This window comes from Asterias rubens, chromosome 21 (assembly GCF_902459465.1).
Source record: "Asterias rubens chromosome 21, eAstRub1.3, whole genome shotgun sequence".
Classification (NCBI taxonomy): Eukaryota; Metazoa; Echinodermata; class Asteroidea; order Forcipulatida; family Asteriidae; genus Asterias; species Asterias rubens.
The window spans coordinates 2,507,596-2,521,095 of record NC_047082.1 but is presented as its reverse complement, the minus strand read 5'-3'; the positions used below and the strand labels follow the sequence as shown (position 1 = coordinate 2,521,095).

The window sequence follows — 13,500 nt, the reverse complement described above, 5'->3', positions numbered from 1 at the left end:
AATCAGAGAGGAATAATAAAATACTTCAGCTGAAGCCTTGTATTATGCAGCTGAAAGCACACAGAGGAATGCAGTTAGAGTGTTTTTTCTTCTTCCATTATTCTCCTTCAAATTCGATGACCAATTGAGCCCAAATTTTCACAGGTTTGTTATTTTATGCATGTTGAGATACACCAACCAAGTTAGAATACTGGTCTTTGACAATTACTAAACGTGTCCCGTGCTTTAAGCGAGTTAGCCATTAGTAACTGGTGGAAGTCTACGTGGTACATGTTATCTTATCTTACCATGGCCTTGCACAAGTTGACCTGACAAAAAGAAGTCGCCTCCAAACGATGTTGTAAAATTTGACTAATTGCCCCTCGAACAAATCGCTTGCACACGTCTTCCATAAAAACACGATGACCATGTCCAGCCCTTTGCGTGATAAAGTTTTGTATACACAGTTGAAGGTCCGACTTTTAATGATAAACAGAATAGCTGGGTCCAAGCAGCGCTGTATTGGAAGAGAACTTTTTTCTACACCGGATCTGTTTTTGACATGGTTTTTGACAAATACTATTGTAGCATGATTATGTGGTTATGTTTTAGCAAGGTGTTCCCTTGACGACTATTAAATACCAAGTTTTATTTGAGACGTCGTTACCAAGCAAGTACCTGTAGTGGTTGTGCAAACATGCAGAGTGTAAATCAGAGTCTGGGTGCCTGGCTATCAAAGAGAGAGAGAGGAAAATAAGAAACTTAGAAACTTTAAACTTAATTTGCTTTCATTGTTTCTCGTTTCTGCAGGTAAATCATGGCGCAGCCTAACCCTGATGGAGAAGCGTCCCTTCATAGACGAAGCGGAGAGACTGAGAGTCAAGCACATGGCCGATCATCCTGACTACAAGTACCGACCCAGACGTCGCAAGGGTCCAAAGAGAACCATGAAGAGAAACGCCGTCTCCGCTGCAGGCTCCACGCCCACTTCCACCAGTCCAGGCTCCCCGCTCTCAGCTCCAGCTACCCCCATCTCAATGGCAGCGAGCTCGCCAGAGCACATGGGTACAAGCAACCTGCAGACCCCAGACGTCACTCCCCGCACTTCCCCAACCCCCATGGACAATGTCAATGCCGGACCCGATATCAAGTTCAAAATTCATCCCATCAACACCATCGACTTGAGCTACACCGTCTCCAGCTACTCCGAGCCCCTGGCTGCCATGGGTCTTCCAACTCCCGAAATGTCCCCTTTGGAGATGATGGAGGACAACGTCTTCACCTTCCCCAACCCTGGACTTGAGAGAACGGGAGTGGTCTCCCAGCTGCAGCCGTATGCCTCCAGTGCTCAGAGTCCTCCAACACCCATGGTAGAGCCAGAGAGGGGGTGTTACTTCAGCCCAATCAAGACCGAGCCTGTTGCCCACGGAGAGGATAACTTGAACATGTCTGCTAGTGCTACCCTCAGCAGCCTTCGCGCCCTGGTAAATGCTCCTCCACAGACGTGTAATAGTAACGCACCAATGACTGAGCTAATCTCACAGGCATTGACGCAGGCTCAGCAACAGCAACTGCAACAGCTGCAGCAGCAGCAACAGCAGGAGCAGCTGCAACAGCAGATGAACACCATCTCAAACCACCAGACAAGAACCCAAACGACCGACAGTTTCCCCCAATCCCAGTACGCCAGCAGCAACGACGACCTGAATGGAAACGGACTGCCCCAAGAGTACATGGCAACCCTGACAGGCCTGATGCAACTCAGTGATGCAGAGTTACTCTTTGAGCTCAACAGGGATGACATGGACATGTACCTGGAGGCCCCCATCGTACCAGACACGAGTAACTACAGCTCAGACATCATGACGAACTGTCTCATGTAAAAAGCCAACTCAGTTGATGGCCTTCTCTAGGACTGACATTTTTTCGAAAAGTCTTGAAAAGGGGTTTGGTTTAGAAGCTGGTTCTTCAAAACCACTAACTTCTTAGGAACAATGACTTGAGTGCTCGGTACATGAGTGACAACAACTCATTTCTTGTACTAGATGTGCATAACAGATGTAGTATGGACCCATACATCTCGGCTCAGATGGCGTGTCATCCAAAATGGTGAACTCTTTAAAGAGTTCACAATAAAAGAAGTTGATGGGTGGGTGTAAAATGTTTCTCACGTTTTGGTTGGAAAAAAAGTTTACAAAAGTGAGAAATTGTTGAGCTTTAAGTATACGCTTCATCAGTGGGAATTGCAAAACATCGACTGATGTAAATATGATAAACATGCATTTTTCCAGTTATAGCCTATTATTGTGTATTTTAGTTCCACTCGTTGTAAAGTAATGCAAAACGCAGTAGGTGCAAACGTTTACCATAGAGTATATACAAAACAATTTAAGTTACATTTTTGTTTCTCCCTTCTCATTTTCTGTGTTGTGTCTGTAGGCAAGTGCTTTGGTAGAATGTGCAATCTTGGAGGGGTCACGTGCTATTGACGTCAGTCCATTTTTAAAAGCATCTTAGCATGCGCATGCGTGAAACAGTTTTCACCATTTATGCAAATCAGCAAACTGGACGCAATTGCCCGGGGCCCACTTCAATGGATTTATGCTGCAACAACAAAATGTAGACATAGACTTTGTGAAAGAATTATGATAATCTTTTTTTTTTAAATGAGTTTAAAATTTCAGGTTATGCACATAATTATGTTTTGTTCTTAATGACCAGTTCACGATTACGTAACATTAATTTTTGATACAATTTTGTTCATTATATGCATACATCAATACGCCCCACTGCTTATTTAATTATTGGTTTGCCATTTTTGTTCCTAAATGCTTCTCGTCGGACTTTAAACTCTGAAATTTGTTTACGGAGATGTCAGCAGTATTACGATTAAATAAATAACTCTTTATCTGATTATTTCATTTGTGTAGGAGATAAATATTTCGCAAGACTGTTTTAATCAAACAACAAAAACGGGCATTAGCATTGGTTGATACGGTTTAACAACGGTCTCAAAGACCCCATTTATGGTGTTATTTAAAAGTGAGGTAGATGGACATCTTGTCACTGGAATGTGTGACTGTTAGCGGCCATTTTGTTTTTCGATATTCCACGCAAAAGTGACGTAACGACAGCGAGGCTGGATGAGGAAAGAGCCCCTTTTTATAAAAGTGAGTGATATTTTGTTGTGGAGGAGAAAGAATCTATTTATTCAAAGTACAGAATGGAATAATATGACAAAGTTGTAAAATTGAGGTTAGCAATACAAATAGTCGGGCCCTTTTACGCATATCAATGAATTTTACATTGTAGAACGAAGAGAACTATACCAAGATGGCGACGTCTTTTTATACAAGTTGCACATGTATGAGCCTCGAGTAAAACGGCATAAGTGTAAAGAGCACTTCATTTGTATTGGAGACACTGTCTTGACATGTCAAGATTAAAATTCCACATCTTCCTACATCGCCAAGATTTCTCATCCGTGTAAAAAGCGTTCAGAGTAGTCCCAGGAGGCCACTTGTACAACTTCAAAGGGAAGCAATCGGTTTATACAGCCCAGAAGACATAGTCAAGTCTCATTTCTCCTAACAAAATGACAGACGATATATAGCTTGAATATATCGCTAGGACCAGGGGGCGTTTTATTTCGACCGTGGCTCCTTACGGCTGACACTTGATATTATAACTAAACCCGTGCCTTAAAGATTTTTCCATCAACTACCCGCAATGATTCACACCTTTGGGAAATGCCACTTACGCTTTTTGGCGCCAAGATCTTCTCTCATGAATATTCATGTACTCCTCTCCCTCCCAATACAAGATTCTGATTGGTTGAACAGTTTCGTGGTGCTGGTCCTTATTGGATGCCACTCCACTCGTGATGCGCACGGTTGAATTGCGCATACTCAAGAGGAGTGACTTTTTAAAAGGTGCTGAGGCTTGTTCAATCAGAGCTTGTTTAAATTTGGGCGGGAAAATGGGGACACAATTGGAAATTGAAATCACTGTAACTTCCCGAAAAAAGTCTTCCGATTATAGTATACAGTATTAATGTTAATAATATACTTTGGTGTGGTTGTGTGTGCGTTACTAACATGGTTTTAAAACAGTGTAAGTTAAAAAGTCTTTGTAACAATGTAAAAGGAGATTTTGTTCTGTCTTTACAACCGACTATCTGTATGAGAAATGAATAGTTTGAAAACAAGTTAAGGCAGAAAAAAAACATTGTGAAGAAACTTATCCAAAAAAATGAGTTAAGTTATTTGATACGAAAAGAACAATCGGTTGATTTCTTGGGGTCTTAATGTCAAGTGACATTTTGTGTTTTTCTTTTTAAAGTTCCATGCAATTATTTGACGTTCGATTGTAAGAAAATGTCGGCGCTGGATCGCCGTGAAGTTTTGGCTGAAAATGTAAAAGAAAAAAAAGGAAGTTAAAAAGGGTAGTAGGCATACATTAAGATAATTTAATCGTTCACTTAAAATAATACGTCTTAACTGTAGTCTGTGCGTTGTTTAAAGGAGATGACTGTAGATAAAAAAAGCGAACAAAGATTCAATTTTCTGATTATCCTTCTGACACCAAGATTTTTCTATGAATTTGAGGTAAAAATAAAACAACCTTTTACAAACTGATATGTTGTGAGTTCAAATGTTTGATTTTTACTTTAATTATGCTTTTGGTATTGTCTGTTATAAAGTCGATTTAGACATCCTGATGCATGCAGCGTTCTTCCCTAACACTGTTACTATATGTCTAGAAGTAATGATTCGGATACATATTCCCAACGTTACTAGAGCCAAACAAGAAGGAAACAAAAATCAGTTTCAGATGTGGGAGGAAATAAAACCCAGAGAATTAATTCCTAAGGAAAAACCCACGCAGTCAAGTAGGTACTGGAAACCCAATCCACTCGAACCGGGGTCCCGAGGTGGTATGCGAGGCAAGACACACCAACCTGACCGCCTGAGGACAAGTCAAAATCATCGCTAAGAGGTCCAGCTGGCTAGTTCAGTTTTGAAAACTATCTCTACTTATTAAAGGAACACGTTGCCTTGAATCGGACGAGTTGGTCTATAACAAGCGTTTGTAACCGTTTTTTTTTAAATGCATATGGTTAGAAACATGTTTTAAAAGTAGAATACAATGATCCACACAAATTTGTCCCGAAATTGCGCGGTTTTCCTTTTATTTTGCGAACTAACACAGTCGGCCATTTATGAGAGTCAAAAATTTGACTCCCATAAATGACCGACCGTGTTAGTCGGTAAAAGGAAAACCGTGCAATTTCAAGATATGTTTGTGTGGATAATGGTATTCTACTTTTACAACATCTTTCCACCCATATGCATTTTATAACAAACGGTTATAAACGCCTTTCAAAGACCAACTCGACCGATCCAAGGCAACGTGTTCCTTTATTATGGACTAGTGGTCCAAGATGGTCCAAGCTAACTGGTTCTGCGTGCTAGTCACTTAAAGGCAGTGGACACTATTGGTAATTACTCAAAATAATTATTAGCATAAAACCTTACTTGTTAACGAGTAATGGGGAGAGGTTGGTAGTATAAAACATTGTGAGAAACGGCTCCCTCTGAAGTGGAGTAGCTTTCTTTTTCTTTCATTATTATCTCGATACTTTAACGACCAATTGAGCTCAAATTTTCATTTTTTTAGTAAATCGTTTGGGTTATCAGGGTTGCAGAGGAGTTTGGAAGGGGGTGGGGACGAGCGAAGCCATGTCATCACAATGAGTCACTGTATGGGTGAGTCGCAAGGCAAATACTACCGTCCTGTGATATGATTGAGGTCGAGGTTGAAGTACAGACACATGGTCAACCAACAGTTTGAAATTGGCTACACATGGGTGATAAGATAGCAGTCTCAGAATTATTGTGAATACTTGCAAGTCACACTGAACGGTATCAAGCGACTTATTTGAAAACATCAGAGAATTATGAATTGAATGAAGTCAGAAATTTGAGCATAAAATCAAATGAAATGATTGGTTTTAACATTTTCACGATGACAAACAATAAATTCAAGGTGGTGTGGGGGTGTACACAATTATACAGCAGCTTTACAGATGCTTTACTGGTCCCTGCTCTTTGGTTTAATATAGATTGGGATAGATTCCCCCCCCCCCCCACGCAATACGCGGCTATTCACAACCACCAACCGAAAATAAATGGTCCACACAGTACAACAGACTTAAACCATGAGAAAAAAGCGAAGCACATCAGGAAAATAACAAATTAGTGTGTGTGTGTTTATGATAGTAAAGATTTCATAAAATAGTTAAGGATCTTGACCGACCACTATTTGATGAACAAGCTTTCATAGTCATCGGTCCACAGCCCCCCCCCCCCCCAATCAACCCCACCTCATCCTTCTAACTCTTGGAGACTCGAAAACTGGGATGTTTAACCTAATTAACACAATGGGTGATGCCACAAGCCTATATACAGATACTGATTAAGAATAAAAATGTACACCATTTGGGTGTTAAAACAACACTAATAATATCTGCCAACACAATTACTTTGGTGTATATTTTAACACACTCTAGTGTTAATTCTGATTCTCTCTTAATGTGACAACACACCCATGGTGTCAATTTTAACACCCCAGCTTTTCAAGCCAATCTTTGCAAATCCAATGGTCCTTGGGTGATGATTTAAAGCTGTCATCTCCCACGTCTCGAGGGAGAGTACTGAAGACAGTATCACTACAGCTAGCTTCTTATACAAATAAACACCATCAAACCTTGGGGTACAAGAAGCTGAAAGATCCCGTCACTATGAGGCAAACATAACGGGCACTTGAGCAATAATTGACGGGGGAAAGTGACAGTGAATGACAGGTCTCATGACCGGTGTCATCATTAACACTGACCCTACAAAACAGACTGCGGTATCGGTTGAGGGTTTAATCTCAATCTTCCAAGACATTTAAGACAAATATCTCACAAAAGGAATCCATCAAAACACGTAGCTTTATTTGAGAAGAGGGAAAACCACATCGTTTATTAGGTTCCACACGTCATGGTTATTGATATTTCTCTTGACATACAAGTTGACAAAATATAAACTCCCTTTGGTATGGAAAAGAAATTTCAGCATGGTAATTCGTGTTAAAAGATCCGTGTGCTCAGAACCAATTATTCGATTTCAAAGCAGTCAATTTAATTGCCGATTATCACCAGACGATATGAAGGGAAAGACGATGAAGTGCAGAGCGTTGGGAGGGTCCAATGGTTTCTTTAAAGGCACTGGACACCTTTGGTAATAAAACTGTCAAAGACCAGTATTCTCACTTGGTGTATCCCAACATATTAATGCATAACAAAATAATCTGTGACAATTTAAACTCAATTGGTCATTGCAGCTTCCAGAGAATAATGGAAAAAGATGCACTTTTTGCACAAATTTGTGTGCTTTCAGCCGATAAAAGGCTTCTTTCAAAGGCACTGTACACGTTTGGTAATTGTCAAAGACCAGTGTTCTCACTTGGTGTATCCCATCATAAGCATAAAATAACAAGCCTGTGAAAATTTGGCCTCAATCGGTCATCGTAGTTAGTTGCGAGAAAAATGATGAAAGAAAAAGCACACTTGTTGGACGAATTAGTGTGCTTTCAGATAGGAATAAAACAGTTTTATTATTTTAGTGAGAAGTTACCTCTTTCTAAAAATCTATGTTACTTCAGAGGGAGTCGTTTCCCACAATCTATCAACAGCTCTCCAATGCTCGTTACCAAGTCATTTTTAAAGTTAATATTTGTTTTGAGTAATTACCAAACGTGTACCTTCCCTTTAATACTTTGAATGAGAAATAACCTCTTTCTCAAAAACTACACGTCACTTATAGAGGGAGCCGTTTCTGACAACGTTTTATACCATCAACAGCTCTCCATTTCTCATTACCTAAGTTGATATGGTACTAATTATTTTGAGTAGTTCCCAAAAGTGTCCAATGCCTTTAACACGTGAAATCGATCCAGATTTTACATCGATTTTCCTGAAGGAAGGTTGACCTCCCAAAACACCCACCCCACCCCATCCGACTAGGCGCTTGAATCATGTTTAGAATGATTGCAGTTTTTGTAGTGTCATAATATTAACACGGAGTACCATGTACCACCGGCGGCATGGTCCCAGTGTCCCACCGCCTCGGGTCCAGTCCCGGGGTACATCCTGCCGAGTTACGTCCGTCCGTCTGTCTGTCTGACTGACAATGTCACACTGGGTTTTTCGAAGAAACCAGGTTTTGGTAACAATTCATATCCGAAATGGATCATGAGTTGATGATCAATTTCCACGTTCGGATGAATAAACACACACTCCGTTACAAATTACAAGTGAAACATTTCACACTTTTGTGCGTGTGAAACCAGACATGTGAAAATGAGAAGTGTGAAAACATGGTGAAATTAAGGGGATTTTTGGGTCAACAGTGTGCCCTAAACACCCACAACAAAAAACACGAGTGTTGCAAACAAGGTTGGGGCAAGGATGAAGGGTTGGTTTGCAGCACAACACTAGTGTGTGAGGTCCACACATAACCATGTTCCAACCACTGAGCAGAATCAAAATACCACAACAAAAAACTTGCAATAAAACGAGCCTAAAACAATACAAAGGTTCAGAATTCGCTCTCTGAAAAATCGGATTAAAACCTTCTTTTGACAATTTCTATTTGTCTTGAATAAGATAAGCACTGTATACTCAGCACTTTCCCGATTTCGGTGAAAAGAAAATAACAGACATATTAACTTTGCTGGGATTCGAATCCACAACCTTTGCAATTCACGAGCAGTGTCTCGAGACACTTAAGAACGGAAACGGGCAACTTTAACCAATACTTTAACGACCAAACTGATGGCAGATTTCGAGTACGTCCTTCGTGTGTAAAATGCTACAGAATAAACCAACGGTTCTTTTCAGAACCACCCCAACTCATTAGAGATAGTCATTACATGCTGTTACCGCAAACCTTTCTATATCGTATTTCCACCATGCAAAGTTTCAAATCCTACCAACAAAATGCTGTATAATAACTTATAGAATCCATACATTACGTAACGTCAGACTAATTGATAACCCCCCCCCCACATCCTTACAGGGCCTGCTATCTACTCGTTTTCCAAGTAATGGTATCGCCGAATCGAACATTGAAGGACTTACCGGGTGACAAGGTAAATAGACACCCTGTAAGCCAACGATTATTAATCTGACAAAGCCATTTTATTTGAAGGACAAGGATCTGCACGCTATAGATGTGAGTGTGTACATAAAACCCTTCATGTGTGAGTGTGGGGGATACATTTTGGTGTACCCCGTGCCTATATGTCTTCATTATGTTTTGGGAATCTTAGATGTTATTAAGAGGACTTTGGGGGTGGGTGTTCAAATATGGGAACATTTGGAGGGGGCATACTCTGCCAAAATCGGGAATGGTTTGTAGGGGGTTGTACCCTCTTATCCGGGCATATTATTTGTGTATCGCGTTATCGCGAAATCACAGCCACATCTATGATATCATATGTATTTGACCTATACAGAGATAAGGTACATGCAGCAGCGTCAAGCCAGGTTTTTGTCACGGGGGGTACATGAGGATTGGCATTGCTTTTAAGTGGGGCTGAAATGATGGGGCGTGTCGTGCTGTTTGTTTTTTAAGGGGGCTTCTGTTTTCTTTTCCTTTTTTTGCAGGCACTACACATCCATGAGGATGGCGGGGCACGCCCCCCCCCCACCCGCGCTGCTGGGTTCGAGCACTTGGTAACCATGATCTAGGCTGTACCACTCAACTAAAGACTTACTAGAAGAGTGTTATCCATCATACATACGTAGGCACAACTCTGAATAAAAGCTATAGTCACGATTTTTCAGAAAAGAAATACACAGCGGCCAAGGAAAATCCATTAACATAATCAAAAGATTGGGGATGTTCGTGTAAAATACACGCACACGAAGCCCAATCACTCTGGACTAAACCACGGTATCGAATGCTGCTGAAAAAATACGAATGTTCCACATCACAACGTGGGGCTCACAAGAAGTCCAACTCTCTAAACTGTTCTTGGATCCACTAAACATAATATGGAGGTTCACCGGAATCAAATCGACATATCACTTTAATACTGACCAATGATAAAATCTTACACAAAGTTTCGTGGAAAATCCACACAAAACTTGTTAAAACTACCATGCTAACAAACAGAAAGACAGACAGACAGACTAACAAACAAACATGGGCAAAAAATATCAACACCTGACGCAGTGTTGGAATTGGTCACCATTGCCTCCCTGCAGCCACAAGGGTCAAATTGTTCTGCTGCGCAACAAGGAGACCAGTCACAAGTTGTCCATTGTGAAATGGTAGCTTTGGCTGGTAACCTTATTCTGCTAAGCATAATTTCGATGTGCTTAGCTACTTTTTGTGTTTAGGCAGCTCTATGAAATTGGGCCCATGGCTTTCATGTACCGATTCTGGCGACCCAAAACTCCTTTTCTCACAATACAGCCCATCTTCTTTCACTGTCCTGTACCAATCATACCTAACTATGGGAAGATGCGGTCACCCAAATTAGTTAATTAAGCAAAAAGCAGAAGACAGCCACCAGATTAGCCAATCACTTCTCATTAACCAAGAGGAACTCCACGCTTAAGAGGGGGACTTTCCCTGGGCCATACGCATTAAATTTGGGTGGCCACCATCCTGTGCACAAAGGGTGGGGGCCCACCGCATTTCCTGCTCTGTATAATTCATGTCAGTTGAAGGGAATTACAGGACTCTTATTACAACTGGGATCCTAAAGGCAATCTTAAGAGAAGGAAACTTTATCTTTGAAACGGGGGATACTGTGTTTTCGAGTTGTTTAGTACCTGTAACCTCCCAACCACGCGTCTTGCCCATCGGGAGAAGAGGTGATAAACATTTCTGTTTTCAGTATCTTTTTTTGTGGAATATTGAAGATGAGAAAATTGTGTCAAGCAAGTTTGCTCAGACAGCAATACGGGAAGGAAACAAATCATAATCACCGAGTTGACATTGCTTTGTCCTAATATACAGCGATGCAGCCACAGGAGGGAGGGGTAGTCCCCCACGAAAAACTGCAGATATTTGCCCTAAAAAAATATAAAACAAGGCCCTGTTCCCACTTGAAAACAATGCCCCTGCATGCATGCCCATGTGAAAAGAAAACTGGCTAAGGCAAAAACACTAAATTTAAAACAATAGGCCTACTATAGATGTTTAACCGAGGTGTTACTTTTTAGTTTTCTGTTGTTTCCCCGTAGCACTCAATTTAAAGAGGCACTAAGCATAAAAACTAGTTATGAAAAGTAAGAAAGGTTTATACCAGCTAATATTTCTCATGTTATATCTGTGACTGTGATCCTGCTTAATGTTGCTACGCAGAAATGTATTGAGCAGCATTTTCTGCTTAAGCAGCTCGATGAATTTGGGCCAAGGTCTTGTCAGGAGACGATTTGTCATAATTGGATAAAATGGAGGAGAGCAAACTAGCGTGCTTAGCTCTAATAACCGCCCCAGACTCAAAGGTGTTTGGGTCAGTTTTAAATTTATGTTTTCCTTCAAATTACATTTAACTAATTGAAAATCACTAATACCAATTATAAATAAAAAAACAACATTCAGATGATCAATATACGAGAACAGGAAACTAATCACTTAGAATATATCTGATGGTGATTGGAATTAATGGCGAAAATAAAGTAGATGCAATCTTGTTATTTTGTATACCCTGATACCTAAAAACAGGTGCAAAAGTGGATGATATTAACAAAAATGTCAATTGATTGTAAGTGTCATAGCCCAGTGCTTAATGCTTTTTAGAGAAAGTTTCCGCTAATTTTGCGAGGACGTACTCACAAAACAAGTTCTCCTCTTGACTTATTTGAGTTATAAGGGCACTGGTCACTGCTGGTAATTACTCAAAAATAATTGTAAGCATAAAAACTTACAGTGTGAAAGTGCGCAGGGGTAACCGATGGGGTTACCCCGGGACCTCCCTCCCTGGGGCTGTATTCCACGGGTACACAATGTGAAGAGTGATTTTGTGGGAATCATGCAATCTGTTTTGCATTTCCGTTTTATTGTTAACACTTTAAACTTGTTGGTTTTGGTGATGATGCGTTTGCAGATGGAAAAGACAATGTCATAGGCGTCCGTATTCCCAAAGTCAGAGCACTCTGTGAACGATCGATCAAAAGAAAACGCAACCGCGATCCTGAAGCTACACCTACGTACAGAGACTTAAGGGTAATTTGTACCACCAATCCCACATCTGGGCTCAATTCCATGGAGCTGCTTAAGCAAATTGCTTAATAATTGCTTGCTAAGCAGAAATGAACCCTGACTCAAATTGTACATGTGATTGGTATCGTGGCTGGGGAACTCATTGTAGGAAGCATAATGTTGCATGTGCTTAGCTACTCGGGCCCAAATTCACAGAGGCTGCTGACAGGAATGACGCTTGACAATATTCTGCCGAGCAAAAAAACAAGCAGGATCAGTCACTTAGCTGATGACCTTGTTTTAGTAAGCATTATTAGCCTATTTGGGATCCGGTGGCCACGGAGTGCACTGTGTGGTTTGGGTGTGAGTGAGACAGATTTACCCAAACCGTACAGTGTTACACTATTGTGTCCACCATTATCTCAAAATGGCTAATGATGCTGTGCTTAACTACTTTTTGGTGCTTAAGCAGCTCTATGAAATTGGGCCCCGATCTTTAAAGAGTGAAAGTCTCAGGCAAGACGGATTGGGTGTTTACCTTTTCTAGTTAGTTATCAGGGTGGACGATCAATGAAAGAGAGCTGTTAATTACATCAGATGAGGAAGACAACATCGAGTTTATCAAAGTCCCACCAAGGAACTCCCGAATTAAAGGTTAAGGCCCCCTCTTCTAAGGTGTTGCCGTATTTTGGGGGTTTCTGTTTTGCTCGGGAAACGATTCATCTATTACTGATGAAAACTGACAACAAAATCTAGCGTGATTATGTTGCCCACCCCAACATGGCTACGCCAGGGGGAAGTTGTCGTCTTCTCTCGCACCACTGATTGGCTTGGGAAGAGGGAAGGGTACAGTGTTGTGGACCCTAGGGAGAGGCGAGGTTCTGATCCAGATCGTTCTCATGTGATCTTTCCCCCCATGGGAGATATGGTTTGAGATTAATATCAATCATCTTATTTAATTGGAATGTTTAGATTTGACTTATTTAATTGAAATGCAACTCGTTTTTTTTCTCTGCTGCCAAGTTTGGCTTTGGCCTAAGCAGCATCAAACGATGACGCTACCAGAGGGTTCAATCCCCACAAGGGGCCAACACCATAATTGAAGTTAACGATGTAGCTATGTGGGTTCGCTTCCCACTCCCGGGACCCAAGCACAATGTAGCAGTTAACAATGCTACAAGCAGAGGGTTCGATTCCCACGGTGGCCTTAGCAGCATCTAGAAGTTAACGATGGTGCTACCAGAGGGTACGGCTC

The 13,500-nt window shown here is 41.1% G+C and overlaps 1 protein-coding gene across 1 annotated transcript in view; it reads left to right on the top strand.

Moving 5' to 3' along the window:
- LOC117304479 (transcription factor SOX-7-like) overlaps positions 1–4,618 on the top strand; it is a 12,040-nt gene extending 7,422 nt beyond the window's left edge. The window contains exon 2 of the mRNA XM_033788967.1: positions 790–4,618. Coding sequence (XP_033644858.1) covers positions 790–1,862 — 1,073 coding nt within the window. The 3' untranslated portion in view covers positions 1,863–4,618. The remainder of the gene's footprint in view (positions 1–789) is intronic.
- Positions 4,619–13,500: the final 8,882 nt, after the last annotated feature.